General features: G+C 39.3%; 1 protein-coding gene across 3 annotated transcripts in view; it reads left to right on the top strand.

Moving 5' to 3' along the window:
* itga7 (integrin, alpha 7) overlaps positions 1-18,317 on the top strand; it is a 46,172-nt gene extending 27,855 nt beyond the window's left edge. For 2 of the 3 annotated variants that reach the window (XM_088089203.1, XM_088089198.1), the window contains exons 6-25: positions 1,282-1,489; positions 2,187-2,383; positions 3,035-3,123; positions 3,234-3,361; positions 3,599-3,694; positions 3,880-3,941; positions 4,224-4,393; positions 4,730-4,876; positions 5,633-5,748; positions 6,535-6,721; positions 6,843-6,917; positions 7,162-7,241; positions 7,402-7,479; positions 8,192-8,294; positions 8,438-8,653; positions 9,194-9,310; positions 9,454-9,567; positions 10,179-10,277; positions 11,959-12,084; positions 15,645-18,317. In XM_088089203.1, coding sequence (XP_087945329.1) covers positions 1,282-1,489; positions 2,187-2,383; positions 3,035-3,123; positions 3,234-3,361; positions 3,599-3,694; positions 3,880-3,941; positions 4,224-4,393; positions 4,730-4,876; positions 5,633-5,748; positions 6,535-6,721; positions 6,843-6,917; positions 7,162-7,241; positions 7,402-7,479; positions 8,192-8,294; positions 8,438-8,653; positions 9,194-9,310; positions 9,454-9,567; positions 10,179-10,277; positions 11,959-12,084; positions 15,645-15,800 — 2,564 coding nt within the window. In that variant the 3' untranslated portion in view covers positions 15,801-18,317. Of the gene's footprint in view, positions 1-1,281; positions 1,490-2,186; positions 2,384-3,034; positions 3,124-3,233; positions 3,362-3,598; positions 3,695-3,879; positions 3,942-4,223; positions 4,394-4,729; positions 4,877-5,632; positions 5,749-6,534; positions 6,722-6,842; positions 6,918-7,161; positions 7,242-7,401; positions 7,480-8,191; positions 8,295-8,437; positions 8,654-9,193; positions 9,311-9,453; positions 9,568-10,178; positions 10,278-11,958; positions 12,085-12,553; positions 12,720-15,644 lie in introns of all 3 variants that reach the window. The other variant, XR_015779082.1, reaches the window with a different exon arrangement.
* Positions 18,318-18,587: the final 270 nt, after the last annotated feature.

The raw sequence follows: 18,587 nt of genomic DNA, 5'->3' as shown, positions 1-18,587 counted from the left end.
AGCTGATTTGGACTTTAATGTTCTCACACACAGCTCCTCTGGGTAATGTTCAGATAAGTTAGGGATTACAGTGCGTGTTTGAAAGGGGCCATAAACACTTGGCAAGGTGCTCAAAGCTGCTTCTGCTACAATAGGCATTTCCATTTTGCCATGATGACACACACCAGACTCACAAGGTCGAAACTATACCAGCCATCTTGACATTGTCAGGGCTGGCAATAATATGTATGATATGTGCAATATCACTGTAGTGTAGTACAAATTACAGTGCAATGACTCGCATGAAGATAGAGCAGAGACATTTTCATTGTCTCAGGGCCCCTTAAGAACCCTTTGCTGCCTTTAGCTTTTATTCCCTATTTAGTTTTACAGAGACGACCTTGTAGCGAGCCCGTGTGTTTAAAGTCGCCCTGTGTGGAAAAAGTAGCACCTTTGTTTCCACTGGCCATTTTTTACAGGACTTGTGATGCAGACTGTTGCATTCCTCACCTGCCACCCTGGAGCTGCTCACTGTTTGTCTCTGTTGTGTCTCCCCCCTGCATGTTTACTCAGGACTAACAACCCCCCCCTTATGTCGTTAAAGATTATTTAACACTCTTCCCTCTGCATGTTTTCAAACCAGTGAAGCAAATGCATGTGGTCGCTTCTGTTCAGGTGAAATGTTTGAAAGGATGTGCTGTTTTTCACAGCTCGATGAGAAAATTTTAACACACATTTTGTCTTGAAGCAAACACACACACACACCTCCCCTTTCCACTTGTTCGCTCCTTTGCTTTTCCTGATTCATATGCAAGTACACATTCCTTTACACACACACACACACACACACACACACACACACACACACACACACACACACAGAGAGACGTACACTCCCACACAAAAGAGGTTATAAATCTGATTAACGTCCACCCGCTGTGTTTATATCGTGCCTTCACTTGAGGCAGCTTATACAGAGCAGCAGCATCATGAATCTCATGAGAGGTTAGGTGAAGCCCCATACATCTCCCTCTGTTAGCGTCACAACCAACCCTTCGCTGCTCTTACTGGTGGACACACATCTGTCCGCCAGCCTCCAGACACATGCACACAGGACATTTACACCCATCATGAGTTTGGCACAAAATCAATAGTCACTTAAGGCACACATTTCATTAGTAAGAAGATGAGTAGTACATGCTACACACAGAGGAGATGAGCCTCTGAGCCCCCATGGTCAATACTAACCCCTGACCCTTTCGTCCTCTCGCCCCCATCTTGGTCCTGCTGCCCGTCTTCTAGGGTTTTCTGTGGACTCGGCCATGGGGATAATGAGCCTTGGGGAGCTAACTTTTGTGGCAGGCGCACCTCGGGCCAATCACACAGGGGCAGTGGTGCTGCTGAGGAAGGACAACGTGTACCGGCTGGTGCCACAGCACATCTTCTGGGGGGAGGAGCTGGCCTCTTCATTTGGCTACTCAGTAGCTACAACGGATTTAAACAAGGACGGGTAAGTAAATACTGATCAACAGTGAATAACACCCCTGTATTTGCACTATTATGAACTACATGTCTGTTGCAACATTTCTGGTCAAAATTGCCAGCAGCGCACAGTTTGTGATGTGTTTCCCACCTGAGAGGTGACAGACTTGCCCATCAACTAACGTTTGTAAAGCAGCATACTGTTTTTTGAGGTCTTGTTCTGCAGTTAATGCTTATCGCAATAAATGCCACCAAAAAGAACAAGAAGGACATTTTTGAGATTGTAACTTTAAAGGATCAAAAGTAAAAGTACTTGTTAGGCAGAATAGGCCCTTTTATATCGCAGGTAAATTATCATGGATTGCATTGACCTATTACAGTACTTTACTGTAGCTGGTTGAGGAGGACTCGGTTTTGCTGCTTTATGTATTTGAGGATAGTTTAATCTGTAATGATGCACAATATTTCATAAATTTGATACCATGTTTTATATGTAAAATCTCAATTGGAAAAGTAACTAGTAAAAATAGCTATGAGATTAATATGTTAAGTACATGAGCAAATGTAATTAGTTGTGCTCTACCATTCAGGGTAACAGTAGATGAAAAGAAGTGGGTTTCAAAAATAAAAAAAAATGGATAAGAGGTGTAAGGGTCTCCCAAAAACTCAGTTCAGTACTTCATTAAAAGGGTTATTCATTTTTAATTCTCTGTTTCTGTTCCCAGCTGGACAGATCTGATTGTTGGGGCTCCTAATTTCTTTGACCGTAAGGCAGAGATTGGTGGAGCTGTGTATGTTTACCTAAACCCCTTCGGTCACTGGGACGATCAGGCTCGGCCGATTCGGCTTAACGGGACCTACGACTCAATGTTTGGAATGACAGTCAGCAATGTAGGAGATCTGGACCAGGACGGATACGGCGGTGAGAAAAACATTTTTTCACACAGTTCATCATCAGTTTCAACCCTTGAATAATGTCTAGGGGAACATAGGGAATAACATGACATGTTTATCTAAAACTGGGATGGAAAATGGGACCAAAATGACAAGAAAATGCTGTTGAAATACTTTAAGTCTAACAATGAATGACATCTCTTTATAGAAAATGATTAACAGAGATAAACCAACAAAAAAAATTGCAGCAAATAAGGTGTGAGGGTCTCCAAGGCCAAAATAATAAACAAAAGCCAACACTGACTAAAAAACAAAATGATACTAAACTCCCTAACCAAGCAAAAAACATAGGACAATTTTGAGCAAAACAAAGGCAGAAACCCCCAAAGGGCTTCCTTAAAGTTACCAAGACCAATTGAAGTGGATGTAACATCATCACTTTCACCTATAATAATGTAAAGTGACTGATTCTTTAATTTTACTGTCCTTGGTTGAACTAGATGGGTATTTAAGTTTTACTTTGACTTTTAGCCAACATTGTTTAGCAGTAATATGTCTCTGTAGCTCTCTTTGTACTGTGTTTCTGTTTAAAACATTTTGAATATAAACCATAATATTAGATGTTTGTTTCTTAATGTTCTCTTACAACAGTTTTTAAATCATTAATGTCCCTGTTCAGATATTGCTGTGGGGGCACCGTTTGATGGTGATGGCAAAGTTTTCATCTACAGAGGCTCAAATGCTGGAATTGAAACAAAACCTGCTCAGGTGAGTTTCATACAACAGTTAAAGAATCAGGAGAAGAAGAGAATAATGAAAGGAAGACTACACGAGTAACTGGATGAATGATGACTGATGAGTGTTTTTTATCCCATCAGGTGCTGGATGGTCGTGACTTTGATGTGAGACGTTTTGGATACTCCATCTCAGGCGGTTTGGATATTGATAATAACCAATACCCAGATGTAGCAGTGGGCTCACTTAACAACTCAGTGGTTCTCTTCAGGTGAGAAAATGAGATCATCAGTTTTATAACAATATGCTGCTGAGAGGAAACATAAATGCCTGATGTTTAATTTTTAATGTTGGAAAAATCATGATCAAATTCCAAATTTAAGCAGGCAATAATGACATAACATTCATATCATATCATACATTTTGCATGTTTACAATTTGTTTTACCATGATAAGGCGTAATGTGTTGTACCTGACACACCTCTTTGTGTTTTTGTGTGTCTCCAAGGTCTCGTCCAGTCATTCATGTGGTCAGAGATATATCTATCGATCCTGGGAAAATTGATCTGAAGCAGCAGAACTGTAAGGGCAGAGAAGGAGTCTGGTAAGAAATTATTACAACATAACAAATAATTCAGGATAACTGAACTAAACCCAGATTTAAAAAATAAAAAACAGCTGCTAATGTATTTTTCTCTTTGATTTTTATTTTAACAATAGTGCATCATCTCATCATCTGTAATACTGTAACAGAAAATGTTTTTCACTCTCCACTCTCCCTTTTTTTAGCGTGGAGGTCAAGGCGTGCTTCACCTTCACAGCCCACCCAGAACACTACTCACCACACATTAGTAAGTCACTCTGCAGTTTCAAGACCATTTTTGTTCTTCTCTCATGTGGCACAGGAGTCATTTCTATTTACAGTTGAAAGTCACCTTATCTGTGGAGTAACATTAGACTTTATTTTCATTAAATCACAGCTGTGTGATACTGTATTCCCTCACATGGGGGGGGGGTTCATATATGTTCTGCCCCTGGTGGGCTCTTTAAGTGCTCTCTGTGTGTGTCCTGACATTTTTTTCTACCCCTGTGTCTCTCTTCAAAAAATCCCCCTCGTTTTAACTCCCTTCAAGCCCTGGTTGTGCACTTTGAAGCCGACACCGAGCGCAGGAAGCTGGGCCTCCCACACCGCATTAACTTCCTGGGCCGCAGTTCCCTGGAGCCGGAGTATACTCAGACAGAAGAGGTGGAGCTGCATCGTCAGCGTCACCCTGTGTGCACCACTGCTACCTTCCAGCTTCACGTCAGTAACTCACTTTTTTTGTCCAGATGAGAAACCTTCAACTACAGTTTTCTTTTATTATTCTGCAAAAATTCTATTTTTTTTTTTTGTTCAGTTTGAGGTATTTTTTTCTTTTTGTTACTTCGGTAGTAAAAAATGAATGAAAATAATAATAACGTTAAAGGTATACCATGATTTTTTCTACCTGGTGAAATGAGTGTTAGGGCATTGAATTCCTTACTTTCATTCAGTGCTTTGGGATGTTCGAGTTAATGTTCCACAAAAAGGCCAACATAACAAACTCTAACTAAATCTTTTCTTGTCCATTAATCTTTTTTATGATCCCTGTCCATGCAGGAGAACATCCGGGACAAACTGCGTCCCATCTCAGTGGCGATAACCCACACTATCAAGCCTGTGCCACCACGCAGACACTCAGCCAAGCGGCTGGAGAAGCTGGCGCCTGTACTGAGTGTTTCCCCCTCTAATACGCTGCAGTCGGAGGTCTGTAACAAAAAGGAAGCAAGTATTTTATGGTCGGGATTAATGTTAATGGGCTACACTTGCCCACAGATTACTGCATAAAGAAGTCGAACTTTATGAGACACTTCACATCAACAGTCTTTTTTGTGCAGTAATTCAGGCTACTTAGAGCATGAAATATATAACACATAAAACATATCTAACTGAAAAATGAGTATTTAACAACATATACATAATTATACATGCAGAACAATATTTTTACATAAATAGGGTTCATGATGGTGTAAAGTCTGGATTGCACATTTGATCCTGTTGTTAAAAGATTATAACTTCATGTGCACCTTCGTTAAATGTGGTACATCAGCACTGAAGTTACATTTTCATAAAGTACAGTTAACTGAGATGTTGAATCCTTTCCTGGAACTTTATCCTGATTCACCTACCTCCTCACACACACATCCACTGGCTGCATCCATGATCATCCATGCAGTTTAAACCCCACATATCTACTGATAATAGGCATTGCTAATTCACTAGGGCTGCAGCAAACATTAAGACAAGCATAGAGAACAAAGAAAAACTAAAAAAAAAAATACATTTGCGAGGCTGGAACCACTGGATTTTTGGCACTTTTGCTTAAACAATAACTTAGTTGCTAATAAAAATTAAACCATTCCAGTATTTATCTTGCTATATAATAAAAACCTTGAACTAGATGTTGAATGTGTTTTGAGATTTAATAAACCATTTCACGTCTGTCCCGTTTACCCTCTGAAGGTGAACTTCCGGCGAGAAGGATGCGGGAACGACACAATCTGCCAGAGCAACCTGAAGCTGAGCTACCAGTTTGGGACACGACCCATAACCTCTGACCTCTTCACCCCTCTGCCAAAGTTAGTGTCTGCAGAGCCCACTGTGTGTGAGCTGGGGGCCATGATGATATAAAGTGTGTCTGAAAGACTATTGCCTAGCAACCTATACCGTCAGCACAAACAAATGTGTATGTGCGGAGGTAATAATGCCGGTTTTACTAATAGTCATTTTAGTAAATCTCTTGGTACCAGCTGATAATAAGGCACCCTTTCTACGGAGTGTATGAGTTAATATTGATGGCTTTATTGAAGGGGTACTTCACCCAAAAAAGGACCAGTTGTGTATCAGTTACTCACTGCGTGTTCTGCTTATTTTGTGAAGACAACTTTAATTTCTCTCATACCTCCATGTGAACAATCAAAAAATCCAAAAAAGAGAAAATTCTTGAAGAATTGAAGTAAAAGGTTTCTGCATTTTACAACAGCAGACTGTCTGTACAGACATGTTTTAAACAAAAAAGGTTTTACCGAAAATGCATGTGTTTCAGAAGTACTGAGCATACGAATGGATAAATGAGACTTCGATTATACAATAAGAGTTGTGTGAGCTTGTGATTAGATGTTTTGATAGGGAACTTTTTGATGAACCAAGGTGCTAAAAGTGTCATATTTGAGATAAAATAAACATCAGCCAGGACCCTTAATAAGTGTTGACTTACTAGAAAGAGGCTCTTATCTTTTCACACAAGCTCAAGTCATACAGAATAAAATCATGTTATATTAATTCAGCGTGCAGCAAAATGAGATCTGTCAAGTATTTCCTTGACACCTGTTAATGTATGTTTTCTTCCCACTCTCTTCATGTAGAGACGAGGATGATGTGCAGGTGTTCTCCCTGTCAGACCAGCGGTTGGTGGTGCTAGAGATCACTGTCACCAACATGCCCTCTGACCCCCTGAACCCTGAGGAGGATGGAGACGACGCCCACGCTGCTCAGCTGCTTATCTCCTTACCAGACACTCTGTCATATGCCGGCTCCAGGGTCCCGCCACAGGTATGGGCTGTAATAAGACAAATCTCTGGGTGGCAGAGGTGGATTCATATACCAAAAATGTGCATGTTTGGATGTTTGGTTTTTGCTGATAGTATTTGTTTGATTTCTTGACCCACTGTAGATGAGATGCCAAGCGAACCAGAATGGCTCTCAAGTTGAATGTGACCTGGGAAACCCTGTGAAACGAAATACGAAGGTACGGAAACAAAACAGTGTGAAAGCTTGGATGAATGTCAGGAAAAAGAGATTAAACTTTATGTAAGAAAATGTATATCGCTTATTAATGTTATATACTTGCATACTATTTTAGATTTCTTTCCCTCAGTGTGAAACAAAATCAGCATAATTTCAGCATTAAGTGTAATTATGTATAATTGTTTTAGCCAGTTCACCCCTTGTTTTATCTGAAATATCACTTCATGTTTTGCTTTTTTTATCAGCTGAAATTCTCCATCAACTTGAGCACATCTAACATCACAATTGAGACCACTGAGCTGACAGCAGATCTCTCACTGTCAACGTAAGTCCTCTACATCTTCTCTGACAGAGAAAAGTCAAATGATGCCATGACTGACAGAAGCATCTCATTTCACTCACATCAAACTTTGGTTATTTAGCTGCAGATATTTGACTTGTTCAGACCAAATAATCACACTGTTTGTTCGTGGTTTTGTCCTCAGGATCAGTGAGCAGCCTGGTTTGGCACCGGTTACAGCCTTTGCTAAAGTGGTGATAGAGCTCCCTCTGTCTGTCAGCGGGTGAGTAAACATTTTAAAACTCTTTCTCCATCAGTGTTTAAAAATTGTATTTGCCTTAGAAAGGAAACCTTGTTTTTCCTTAGCTTTAAGTTTGTTAAATTGATGTTATCCTATATCAGCCTGATCAACTCTTTAGTGACGCTATATGATGTTCACACTAGAAATTCTGTGCATCATTTTATACACATTACACATATTTGCATGGGGGTATTATAGGACAAAGGGCACCAACCACCTCTGCCACAGTTTTGCATTTCTTTTTAGTTGTTATGCATCTTTTGGGGGAATTGTGTCTCCTTGAAGTTGTTTTGTTTCTCTTTGAGTTTCTTTTGTCTATCTTTGTAGTCATCTGTGTCTCTTTTTGGTTGTTTTGTAGCTGTTTTGTGCATCTTTGCTGTTCTTTTGTATCTCTTTGTGGTCTTTTTGAGACATTTCTGGAATGATATGGTATTATTGGGAATGTTGGGATCTCGTCTCATCTTGTTTAAAAATAAGGTTATGTGGGATGCAGCAATGCATCAGTTTGACTAAAAAAAAAATAATCTTGCTGTCTGACATTTATGAGAGGCAAAAGGCATACTTTAATTCCATGTTTACTGAGGTGCTTACAAAATACAGCTTCTCTAGGTAGTAAACAGATGTATGCTGTACGAAGTTGTGTTAGTGTGTTTGCAGCTGTCTGACCCACTGATGTGATCGTGTTTTACTGTAGACTTGCTCGTCCTCACCAGCTGTTCTTCAGCGGGACAGTAAAGGGAGAGAGTGCCATGACCAGTCTGGAGGACATCGGCAGCCCTGTGGATTTTGAGTTTGTGGTGAGACACGTGTGTGTGTGTGTATGCAGACACTCATCTTAATATAAGTGGTCTATCCAAGTATGAGATATTTCTGCTCTCAATTTTTATATTAGTTCTTTCAGTCATGACAGTTATTTCATGTAGATTTTTTTCCTCGTCAGGTTGCGAATCCTGGACAAGCCCTGCAGACACTCGGCTCGGCCTTCCTCAACATAATGTGGCCTTACGAGTTGACCAATGAGAAGTGGCTCCTGTATCCCGCCAGCTTGAAGTTCGAGGGTCACCCAGACACACAGTGCACCCCAACAGGGGCCTTAAATCCTCTGAAGCTATACAGCTCCTCACTTGCAGACCTTCCACGGCCTGTCAATCGCGTGGTATGTAGTGCAGAGCTTATTAAAAAGCAAAATCAGGAAATTTGATTCCAACACCACCAATAGAGATGACAGAAAATCCCTTTTCGTTGAATAATATTTGGCCTGGAAGGCTCCTAAACTGAATGAACTGAAAGGTCAGTTGCAGCCATGACAATAGCTGGCTTGCTTTTAATACAGGTTGATTTTTTGTTAAAAAAAAAAAAAAAAGAAAAAAGTAACAATGCAGTAGAAAAGTCTTACTCACAGTTTTTCAGATATTAATGTGCTTTATATTTATTTCACTTTATATAGCAGTTCCCATCCTGTTAATGAAAAGTGTTTAAAAAAGGAGAGAGGATATAATTTTTAATGGTTGTTCTTTCCTGAAACTATTAGCATGTAACTTGAAATACGGTCTCAAGACTTTGACCGCATCATCATCCTCCTTCTACACCTTTATACTGCTACATCGTGTCCACACTGACAATTTAATGCTATTTTAAAAAGCATTAATCAACCATGACCTATCTCTGCCTGGATGAATGTGTCCCCATATGGCAGGAGGGGCGAACACGTCGCTCCCACCCAGAGGAGGAAGGTCAAGTGATGACAAAAGACAGTGTGAGACGGACCACCCCAGCTGTGGCGGCTTCAGACAGACGCAAGTCGCTCAAACTGGTGAGTGAAAGAAAAATATAGCTGCACAAAAGGGAAGATGCAAGCTTTGTTACTTTTGTTTTCAAATACTGTTATAGCTGCTTACGTCTGTCTCCAGCTCATTTGAAATCTGCAGAGTGCTCAGCTGTCACTTCTTCCTCCAGGATTGTCTCTTGGGGTCGGCACGCTGTGTCGTGTTCCAGTGTCCCCTCCACAGCTTCTCCGGTCAGGCTGTCCTCAAGATCCACGCCAGGCTGTGGAACAGCAGCTTCATAGAGGTAAAAATAATCCTGTCATCATTACATCAGCACCTCACTGCACATCTCTCTCCATCTCAGCTTCAGTCCAGCTGTTACAGCTGCTGCTGGCAGCTCACACTGAGCTGATGCAACTTAATAAATGATAACTGCACCATAATGAAGTGAGATCTTTGATGTCGAGGCAGTCAGGAAACTGTGAAGTGTGTCTGTGTGTTTGATATTCAGATCCAAGAGTAATAAGAGAAATATAACCAACATGTTTTTTTTTTATTGATCATCAATTAACATGATTTTTAGATCGTAGTTTTCTTCTGTGGCTTGACTTATTTACTCAGGAAACTTGATGAAATTGAATAACTTACTTTACCTGGGTCTTATTGTCAAGGTTTTACCCATCACTCCTATTATATGGTATGCTATGAGATGAATGTGTTTGCCAATATGAACGATTGCCAAAACCACAAATCTGAAGTGACATTTTATTGCCTGGATTATCAGTTGGCATCTTCAGGATGATGTGATGATTTTTTAAGAGCTGTATTTGAATAAACGAAACACAATGTTACCCTGAACAGTTTATGTATTTAATTGATTCATCAAGTTTTAACTGTCGTTCCTCTCTCCGTCAGGAGTTTCCAGCCGTCAGTGCTCTGGAGCTTCTGGTCCGAGCCAACATCACTGTCAAGTCCAGCATCAAACATCTGGTCCTCAAGGATGCAGCTGCAAAGGTTCAGTACACTTCAGTCCATGTAACATGTATCCTCAAAATGTTTTTAATTTAACCACATAAATGGGCATATAATTTGGTGTCGCCTTAAATTATCATGATGTAATAAACTTAATTTATATAGCACCTTTCAAAACAAAGCTAAAAAGTGCTTTATTATAAAACTAAACTTATTGAAAACACAAGGAGAATGAAATTAAATAAAATGTCTTTAAATATAAAAATTAGTGCTGGGCATAGATTAATTTTTTTAATCTAGATTAATCTCACTGCAATCCTGTAGTTAATCTAGATTAATCTAAATTAAAATTATAGATTTGAATTTTGCCAAAGACATTCAAAATAATATCTATCTATCTAAATGATGAAAATGCATCACAAACTGCTTGAGAAAGCTGTTCTACTATAATATTTGGTAAAGAAAAATAATGTTCCATAAGATTTACTTTGGTGTTTAACTTTTTTCATTTTGTTAAACACAGACATTTAGGAACACAGGTTCTGTCTCCATGTGGAAAAAGCTTTTTCCTGCTAACTGGAATGAACAGCAGAGGGCGCAGCCTCTGATAACATGACCCTAATTGAACTGTGGGCCTACATTAGAGGTCATGAAGAAGACCATTAACAGTCAGTAGCTTTGTGACACGGCTTGAGCCAATCACTCCAGTCACTCAGGCAGACCAGCTTCTGCCTTGTTCACGCCCCCTCCACGTAATTCGACCAGGTATACATCCGCGCTTAAACAACAAAGTGAAATTGGTGCCTTGCTCACTGTATAGACCCAACTTAGTGAATAGTTTAATAATCCCGCGTTAACGCAGCACGTTAACGCCGTTAACGGCCCAGCACTAATAAAAATACAAGAAGAATGACAATTATATCTAAGAAATTAGAATATAGATGATAATAATAATTGAAATCAATAAGATAGCAATAAAATAGACAATTTAGATAAAGCAGGATATGCCTTCCAATCAAAATACATTTTTAGGAAAGACTTAAACACCTCTGCCTGAGGATCTCAAACTATGCAAAGGTTCATGAGGATTTAAAAGTCTGAAATGTAATCTGGAGCCAGGCCTTGAGGAGCTTTAAAAGTAAAAAGTTGTACAAATTCTTATCAGCAGTATGAGTTAATTTACAGTTAGTCTGCATTTATTTTGACTCTTTTAAAAAACACCTGTTATCATTATAGAGGGTTCCTACAGACCCTCATTGAATTCATCTAAAAATAAGGCTTTCATTTGTATGAAAATGTCTTAAAACAACCTCTCAGAAGTCTTAATACTGTTTGGGACATGAATCCTGAATCTGACATTACATTTAAAATCTCAAAACAAGTAGTAATATCTATCTTAATATATCTTTTTTTTTTTTTAAATTACCAAATGCCTCTGGCGTTAACCTCAGGCAGAGCATGGAAGCAGAACCAACTGGAATCATGTTTGAAATTATAATAAACATTTTGGCAAAATTGTCTATAACCCCATTTTTTGTTTTTTGTATTTTTCAGTTATTGTGAAATTGGTCTTAAATTTCATTCCAAGCGGCCAATTAAAATGTCTTGAAAAGTCTTAAATCTAATGTGCCTTAAGCTGTAGGTGCCCTGATTACAGGTATGTGTGACTGAGGCCTGACTCGCTGATTTGTCCTTTCATTTTGCGTCCTCCCTTCCTCTCTAGGTTCCAGTGATGATCTATCCTGAGCCTGGTCTCACTGACCAGTACTGGATCCCCTGGTGGATCATCCTCATAGCCGTCCTGGCAGGCATCCTGCTGCTGACTCTGCTGGTCTGCATACTGTGGAAGGTAACACACACACACACACACACACACACACACACACACACACACACACACACACACACACAGAGGAACTGTCACCACTTTGTTGTACTCTCTATATGCTCCGTTGTGCTCTGTGTCCCAAACAATGAATTAAGATTTTCTTAAATAGCAAATACTGATAAATGTAGTACAATGGCCTTTATACAAAAGGTCGTTATAGTTTAATTTCCCTGTCACCTCATTGGCCATTACTCTTTCTTATCGCTTTCCGTGGTAGTCCAATTATTTCTATCCGCTTTGTTCTGTTCTGCCCTGTAATCATTTTATTACTTCCAGCTCACTCTCATCTGCTCCTTTCCTCTTTTGTTTGTCCTCTGTGTGTCATCCCTCTTGTTTTGTCTCCTCTCTCTTCCATCTGCGGACTCTCTGTCCTTAAATCCCCTCTCTCATTCATTTCCCATTGTTTCCCCTGTGGTGATCTGTTGCCCAGTGTGGGTTCTTCAAACGCAGTGAGCGGCGCCGACACTATGAGACGGAGTACTACCGCGCTCATTTGGGGGTCCAACCCTCGGAGGCGGAGAAGCAGGCATCAGAACTATAATAAGAAAAAATATTTCACTCTGGCCTGCTCTCCCCTCCTCCTCTCCCTCCAAGCGGTAAAATACTCACCCTCAATCGCTTTGTTCCTCGGTGCACTGTGGTGTGGCTGGTGGTGTTCATTACAGTGTGAAATATTAAATTTTGGCACTGTTAATAACAAAAACACACATGTGATATTGTGGCAGCGGGATGGTGGGTAATCGACTGTTTCCTAAGCCCTGCGCCTCTGGCACTCAACTGACACTGGCAGATTTTATCAGCTCTAGCTACCTTGTTAAGCTAACGTCAGCTCCATGTGTTGGTGGAAATGCTCTCTCCGGCTGAGTTTTTAATCTTCCAGCTGACTCATTTTAAACAATAACCTTTTAAATGAGGTTGCTCAGCGAGCTTTTGAGCCTGTCAACATCGGCAATCAATTAAAAAGCACTTGACAGAGGCTGAAGCTTCAACATGTGTTCAAATTAAATTAAATTTGCACCAGTTAATGTTTTTGTATTGCAGTCAAAAGCTAGTATGATAAATAAAAAAGTAAGATTTCATTTCTATTTTAAAATAAGCCATTTAAAACTGGACATAATTGAAAAGAAGTTAAATTATGCTTTACAGGGTTCCCACTGTCATTAAATTCCTGGAAAAGTTATGAAATTAAGAAAACTGTTGTGCAGGCCTGGAGGTGATTTGAAATTAACAGAATATTTTGGAAAAACTATGAATATGTTTTGTTTTGGCTGTTGTTTAAAGTATATACTTGAAAAACTCCAAACATGTCTGTGCAAAATATGCATTACTTATTTAAAATGCAGTGCTATTTTGAGTGACCAAACAATGATCAGCCTTAAAACCTTTTATTAACAAGAATTAAATGCATACAGACTTATATATATATACAAAATTATACTATACATTAGCCACTTGTCAGCAAACATTGATTTCAAGAGATGTAAATTTTCCAAGTCTTTCTTTACTACAGACCTTATTTCAGATATTTAACCAAAAATCTATTTTCAAAAAACATGGAAGGAACCATGAAACCAGAACTCATTCCTGGGTTTAAGGACCCATTCCTGCACCACTCTGTTATGCATAGAGGAAAAACTAACGTCACACAGTGGACGTGTTTGTCATGAACGGGCCTTTTTTAACTTGCAATCCTGCAAAACATAGTTAGCTAGTTAATGGCCGTCCAATATGTTAATGCTAAATTATGCAGCTCCTGCAGATACAGTGGTAAGCCAGCCATGCTAAATTTCACAGTACAGTGGAACAGACAAACAGGCTGTTAAGTCCGTATCATTACACTTTTGCTGTTGTGTTTATTCAGAAAAAAAGCTAAAATACCATCAACTACATAGTCGCAAGTGCACAGCTTCAACATGTGAAGACGTGGAGGAATTCAGAGCTTGGTGTTCACTGTGCTTGGTTACTATGATTGGGCAATTGCAGCTTGGGCAAGTGGTTTAGCAATTGGTCATTTATGGTTATGGTATAAATTGAGGCCAGCTGTGCTCATGGATATTGTTATAGTTTTTAAGCCATGAGGCATTTGGCTGAATCAACATACAACTTTTACCACTGTGGAGCTCACTGTTATTAGATCACAGATAGTGGAAAAATCTATAATTTCAAATTGATTCCTATTATTTAATTCTGTTTTGTCTTTTTAACCTGTGCTTATTGAACACCATCCAGCCACCTCTCCTTCAGGGCTCTTGGTGCCCGCTGTGCTGTGTGTGGTGACTCTGCTGTTACAGTTTAATCATCCACACTCGTTCATTCTGGCACCAGTCTGTGCAGACTATTAATTTTCCTGATGTGTTTGTCATGCACTTTTCAGTCTATTAACACTCCTATTTGACTTTCACCTCATGACCAACTGTTTTTTTCACAGGTGCCAGAATCAACTTGTCATTTGTATCAGCAGGTGTTTTTTTTTGTTCACATTAAGTGTGCAGTTTTTCTTAATGGCACTTTGGCAGCGTGTTGGTGTGTTAATCAAGGACACTTAAAAAGACTGTTGCTGAATTTGAAATGCAGAGCATGCAGATGTGCTTTTTGGGTGGATGTGCCTCTTTATTAAAGTCAGTTTGACTGCACAATGTCAACAGATAAATATGATATAATTTAATAGAATAAATGAGATTTTATTAGTCTCTTACAAGGCATGATATTGGAAAGTAGAATGAATTAAAAGGAATGGTTAGGATTTTTTTAATGAAGTGGGGTTGTATGAGGTACTTATCTATAGACAGTTTATTAAAAACTGTGGATGGGGTCAGTAGCAAAACGTATTTCAGCCTCCTTAAATAATGTCCCATCTAAAAAAAAAAAAAAATCAGTTGAAGTGTATGCTATTTTGAGAGTATTTTCACTGCTTTACATTAATGTCAGACAGGGAAAATTAAGCCAAATGTATCACCCTCCTCAAAGCCAGACTCCACTGAGAAGAACAGAGATTTAACATCACTGAGCACAGGAGCTGCTGGTGCACCGCTGCCTCAGTTAATTTGCTTTAGTTATTGTGTGACTTTGGCATTTAAAAGGGTTAGTTCAGATTCACCAAAGTCACACAACAACACAAACTAACTAACTAAATGAAGCAGCCGTAGATCAGCAGCTCCCGAAAATGCTCCCGGTATAGCATACACTTTTTTCTTTTTGGGTGGGACTTTTTTGAGGTGGCTAAAATATGGTTCGTTGCTGTACCCCAATCATGTCAGTGCATTGTTTAGCTTCTGTGTCAGACTCCAGCCTGCTTCTCCAAACTGGGGGCGTGTGTGTCACACACCGACTATGGACAAGTACCACATTACAACCCACATAAAAACATTAAACTGTCCCTTTAAGGACAGACAATTCTCCTATATGTTCTCATATATGACATCAGTTAATTCTTTGTTTTTTCCTTCCTGCCCCCTCGACCATCACTCCCTTTCTTCCTCTGCATGTGCTGCTACCTGCACTCCTCTTTCCTGCACCAACAGTGTGGTTTCTTCCAACGGGCCCACTACAAAGACAAACTGCCTCAGTACCACGCGGTGAAGATTCCTCGCGAGGACCGGCCTCAGTTCCAGACTGAGAAGTCAGGAGTTGTCCATAAAAAGGAATGGGCCACACACTGGAGCGACGGTACCTCTTAACTCACTCTAAAGCACTGACTGACTGAATTTATTCGAATCACCATGTGTGGCTCTCATTCTGTCTTTGCATTGGAACTAACGGACTAAGAAAGTGCACATAAACTGAGATCATGACATTTTGTGCACTCTGTACTGTGTCAGTACTGGTGGCCTCATACAGTGTGACTGGATCTCTCATACTGTAGCCCGCTGATGGCTGGCCTTGCATAGTCTATTTATGCTGTGCATCTATATCAGTGTGTTACAATTTAAACTGAAGGCCAATGAGAAATCAGAGCCAGTCTAGCTGCTCAAGATGCTTTGCAACCTGCAGAAGGAGTACTGATGCTCACATGGACTTCACAGTCTGTCATCAGGACAAAGGAGGACAGAAAATCACAAAGACATGCATGAATGCACAAAAATACAGTATAATCATAGATGCATACAGACACACTGGACATTGTTGATGAGGAAGCCACTGCCTGTGACAAACACTACTTTTTGCCTTAACTACTGTAAGACTGACGACTGATATGGGCAATGAAATAATGCATTTTTTTAAAATAGAAATTATGTTTTGGGATTTTCTGTTAGTTAGCACTGGTAAGCAATGGGAAAATGTCAGTATGTAAGATATCAGTAACATGTTGCCGAACACTGAGTGTTGTCTGGTTTTGCTGATTGCTCTGAAAACAAGTTCACATGATAGTTTTTTGTATTTCCTTATTCAAGGAAAAGAAATTGCCTTTTTGTGTCAATATCTTTTTTCACTTTTTGTTAATATGTCAGTCAGGTGTACTGTACATTGATAGTTTATTGCCTGAGTGAACTTGAAAAAGAACAAAAAATGTCACTATATGACACCACGGCCATAGCGCTGTAGTCGCATGAAAACCAAACATGTAAGAAAAGCAAAGCAATATTTACTCTATGGTCTGCACATATGCAGTGTAAGCATTTAAATTTTTGGACCAGTGTGTAAAATGATTATGTGCAAAAACATAGTCTCGAATGAAAGGTCCAGTGTGTAGGATTTATGGAGAATATATTGACAGAAATTGAGTAAATATATAAAAAGTAATATAATAAGAGTGTATATTTCACCTTAAAATAATAATTTTCATGTTTTCATTATCTAAGATTGAGGCATTTATGTGTGCATGTGTTCCTACAGCAGCACAGACTGTGCAATTCAAGCACCGGGTCCAGATTCGCTTTTCGTTTTTCACATTTACGTGTTGGCCAACGTAGTTAGCAGCCCATCCTCCATCCAGATAATTAAGCCTGATAAAAACCTGAGTAATGAACACTAAAGGAATCCTAACCGGGAGTTTCAGCAGTTTGCAATCAGCGATCCTCACTTTGCTAAATGCAGAGTCTCCAACACATTCATTTATTTATGGCGGCCCGCCACGATTAAAACATCTGCCGTCACAAATAGATTTTCTATTTTTAGAGCTTGACCGTTCATTAGGAGCACTGTTGAAAAATATTTATCATTCAGTTATTCATTGTACTACACTCTCAGAGAGTGTACTCTGGGCACAGATGGAGCAGTAGAGCGTCAGGCGCTTTGGAAGTGAAACTTAACCGTCTAAAAATTTATATTCCTCTTCTATCCTCTCCTACATCGCTCTGATCTGATTAGCTCTGAACGGATCGACTGATCCAGACTCTTAAACGTTCAAGGACCTGCAAAATCTCCAAATTTAGAAAGGGGACACAGAATGATGCAAAGGGACATACACATTTAAAAAAAAAAAAAAGAAAAAAGGTTTGCTGCTCACACATACACTCTCTTTAACTCTGTGTGAAACACTGAAATGCCACTAAATCCTACACACTGCTCCTTTAAAACCTATGATACTATGTATGCCAGAAGTAGATATGTCCTAATTATGAGGTTTTCAAAAAACACCACTTTTTTTTTAATTATTATTTTTTTATTTTTTACTGAGATGTAAAAATGTTTCACCGGGAGACATCATGACCTTTGTATAAATACCTTTAAGACTTTTTAGTTTGACTATATTAACCTGCGTGCTGCACTGACCCTGGTTCTGTACCACACTCACACCAGCCAGGGTCAGATTATTTCAGTAGTGACATTTCTAACTGCATACAAGTGCCTTATGGTAAAAACGGCAGATTTTGAAGTTAAGAACACGAGGCACCTTGCAGATTAGGTCAGGCTGTGGATCATCTGTTGGACACCTGCGGACAAATAATATCCTTCCAACAGTTAAAAAAAGCATGAAGAGTGGAGAGAAGATTTCCAGAAGAGCAGAATATGTCAGCGAGGAACCAGACAAACTTTCTTTGGATCTAATTTGGGTCGATGAAGTGGCTGTAAAGCATGAAGAGTCAGCTTGGTTTTAGGTATTGCTGGACAATCTTTGTATTAGCTGCATGACGCTCCTGTTGCTGTTCTGACATTATCCCTCTGTTTTTTTTGTCATGATTCAGTGTTTTATTTATTGTATGTTTGGCTGCACTGTTTTAACATTGTAAATAAAATAAAACAAAATAAACCCATGAGATAATGTAAATTGTGTCATTGTCAGTAGAATATTTGTATTATTAATATAATACTAGTAAACCTGCAGTTCACTCTGTGATCACCAGATGGCAGCAAAAGTCTGAAAACTGAAATGCCTCTCTCGTCTCTGTACTGTTAAGGATTTTTATTTTTATTAATTTATTGTAAAAACAAAAGTATATGCGATACACAAAATAAATCCATACTGATATAGAAAAAAGTATGGAAGAAAAACAGTTACAAGGTAATTACAGGGCTTTTATGGA

Source organism: Plectropomus leopardus, chromosome 2 (genome assembly GCF_026936395.1).
Source record: "Plectropomus leopardus strain MGB_pleo_1.0 chromosome 2, ASM2693639v1, whole genome shotgun sequence".
Lineage (NCBI taxonomy): Eukaryota > Metazoa > Chordata > Actinopteri > Perciformes > Serranidae > Plectropomus > Plectropomus leopardus.
The sequence above is the reverse complement of the archived record's forward strand: the minus strand, read 5'-3'. Positions and strand labels throughout refer to the sequence as shown.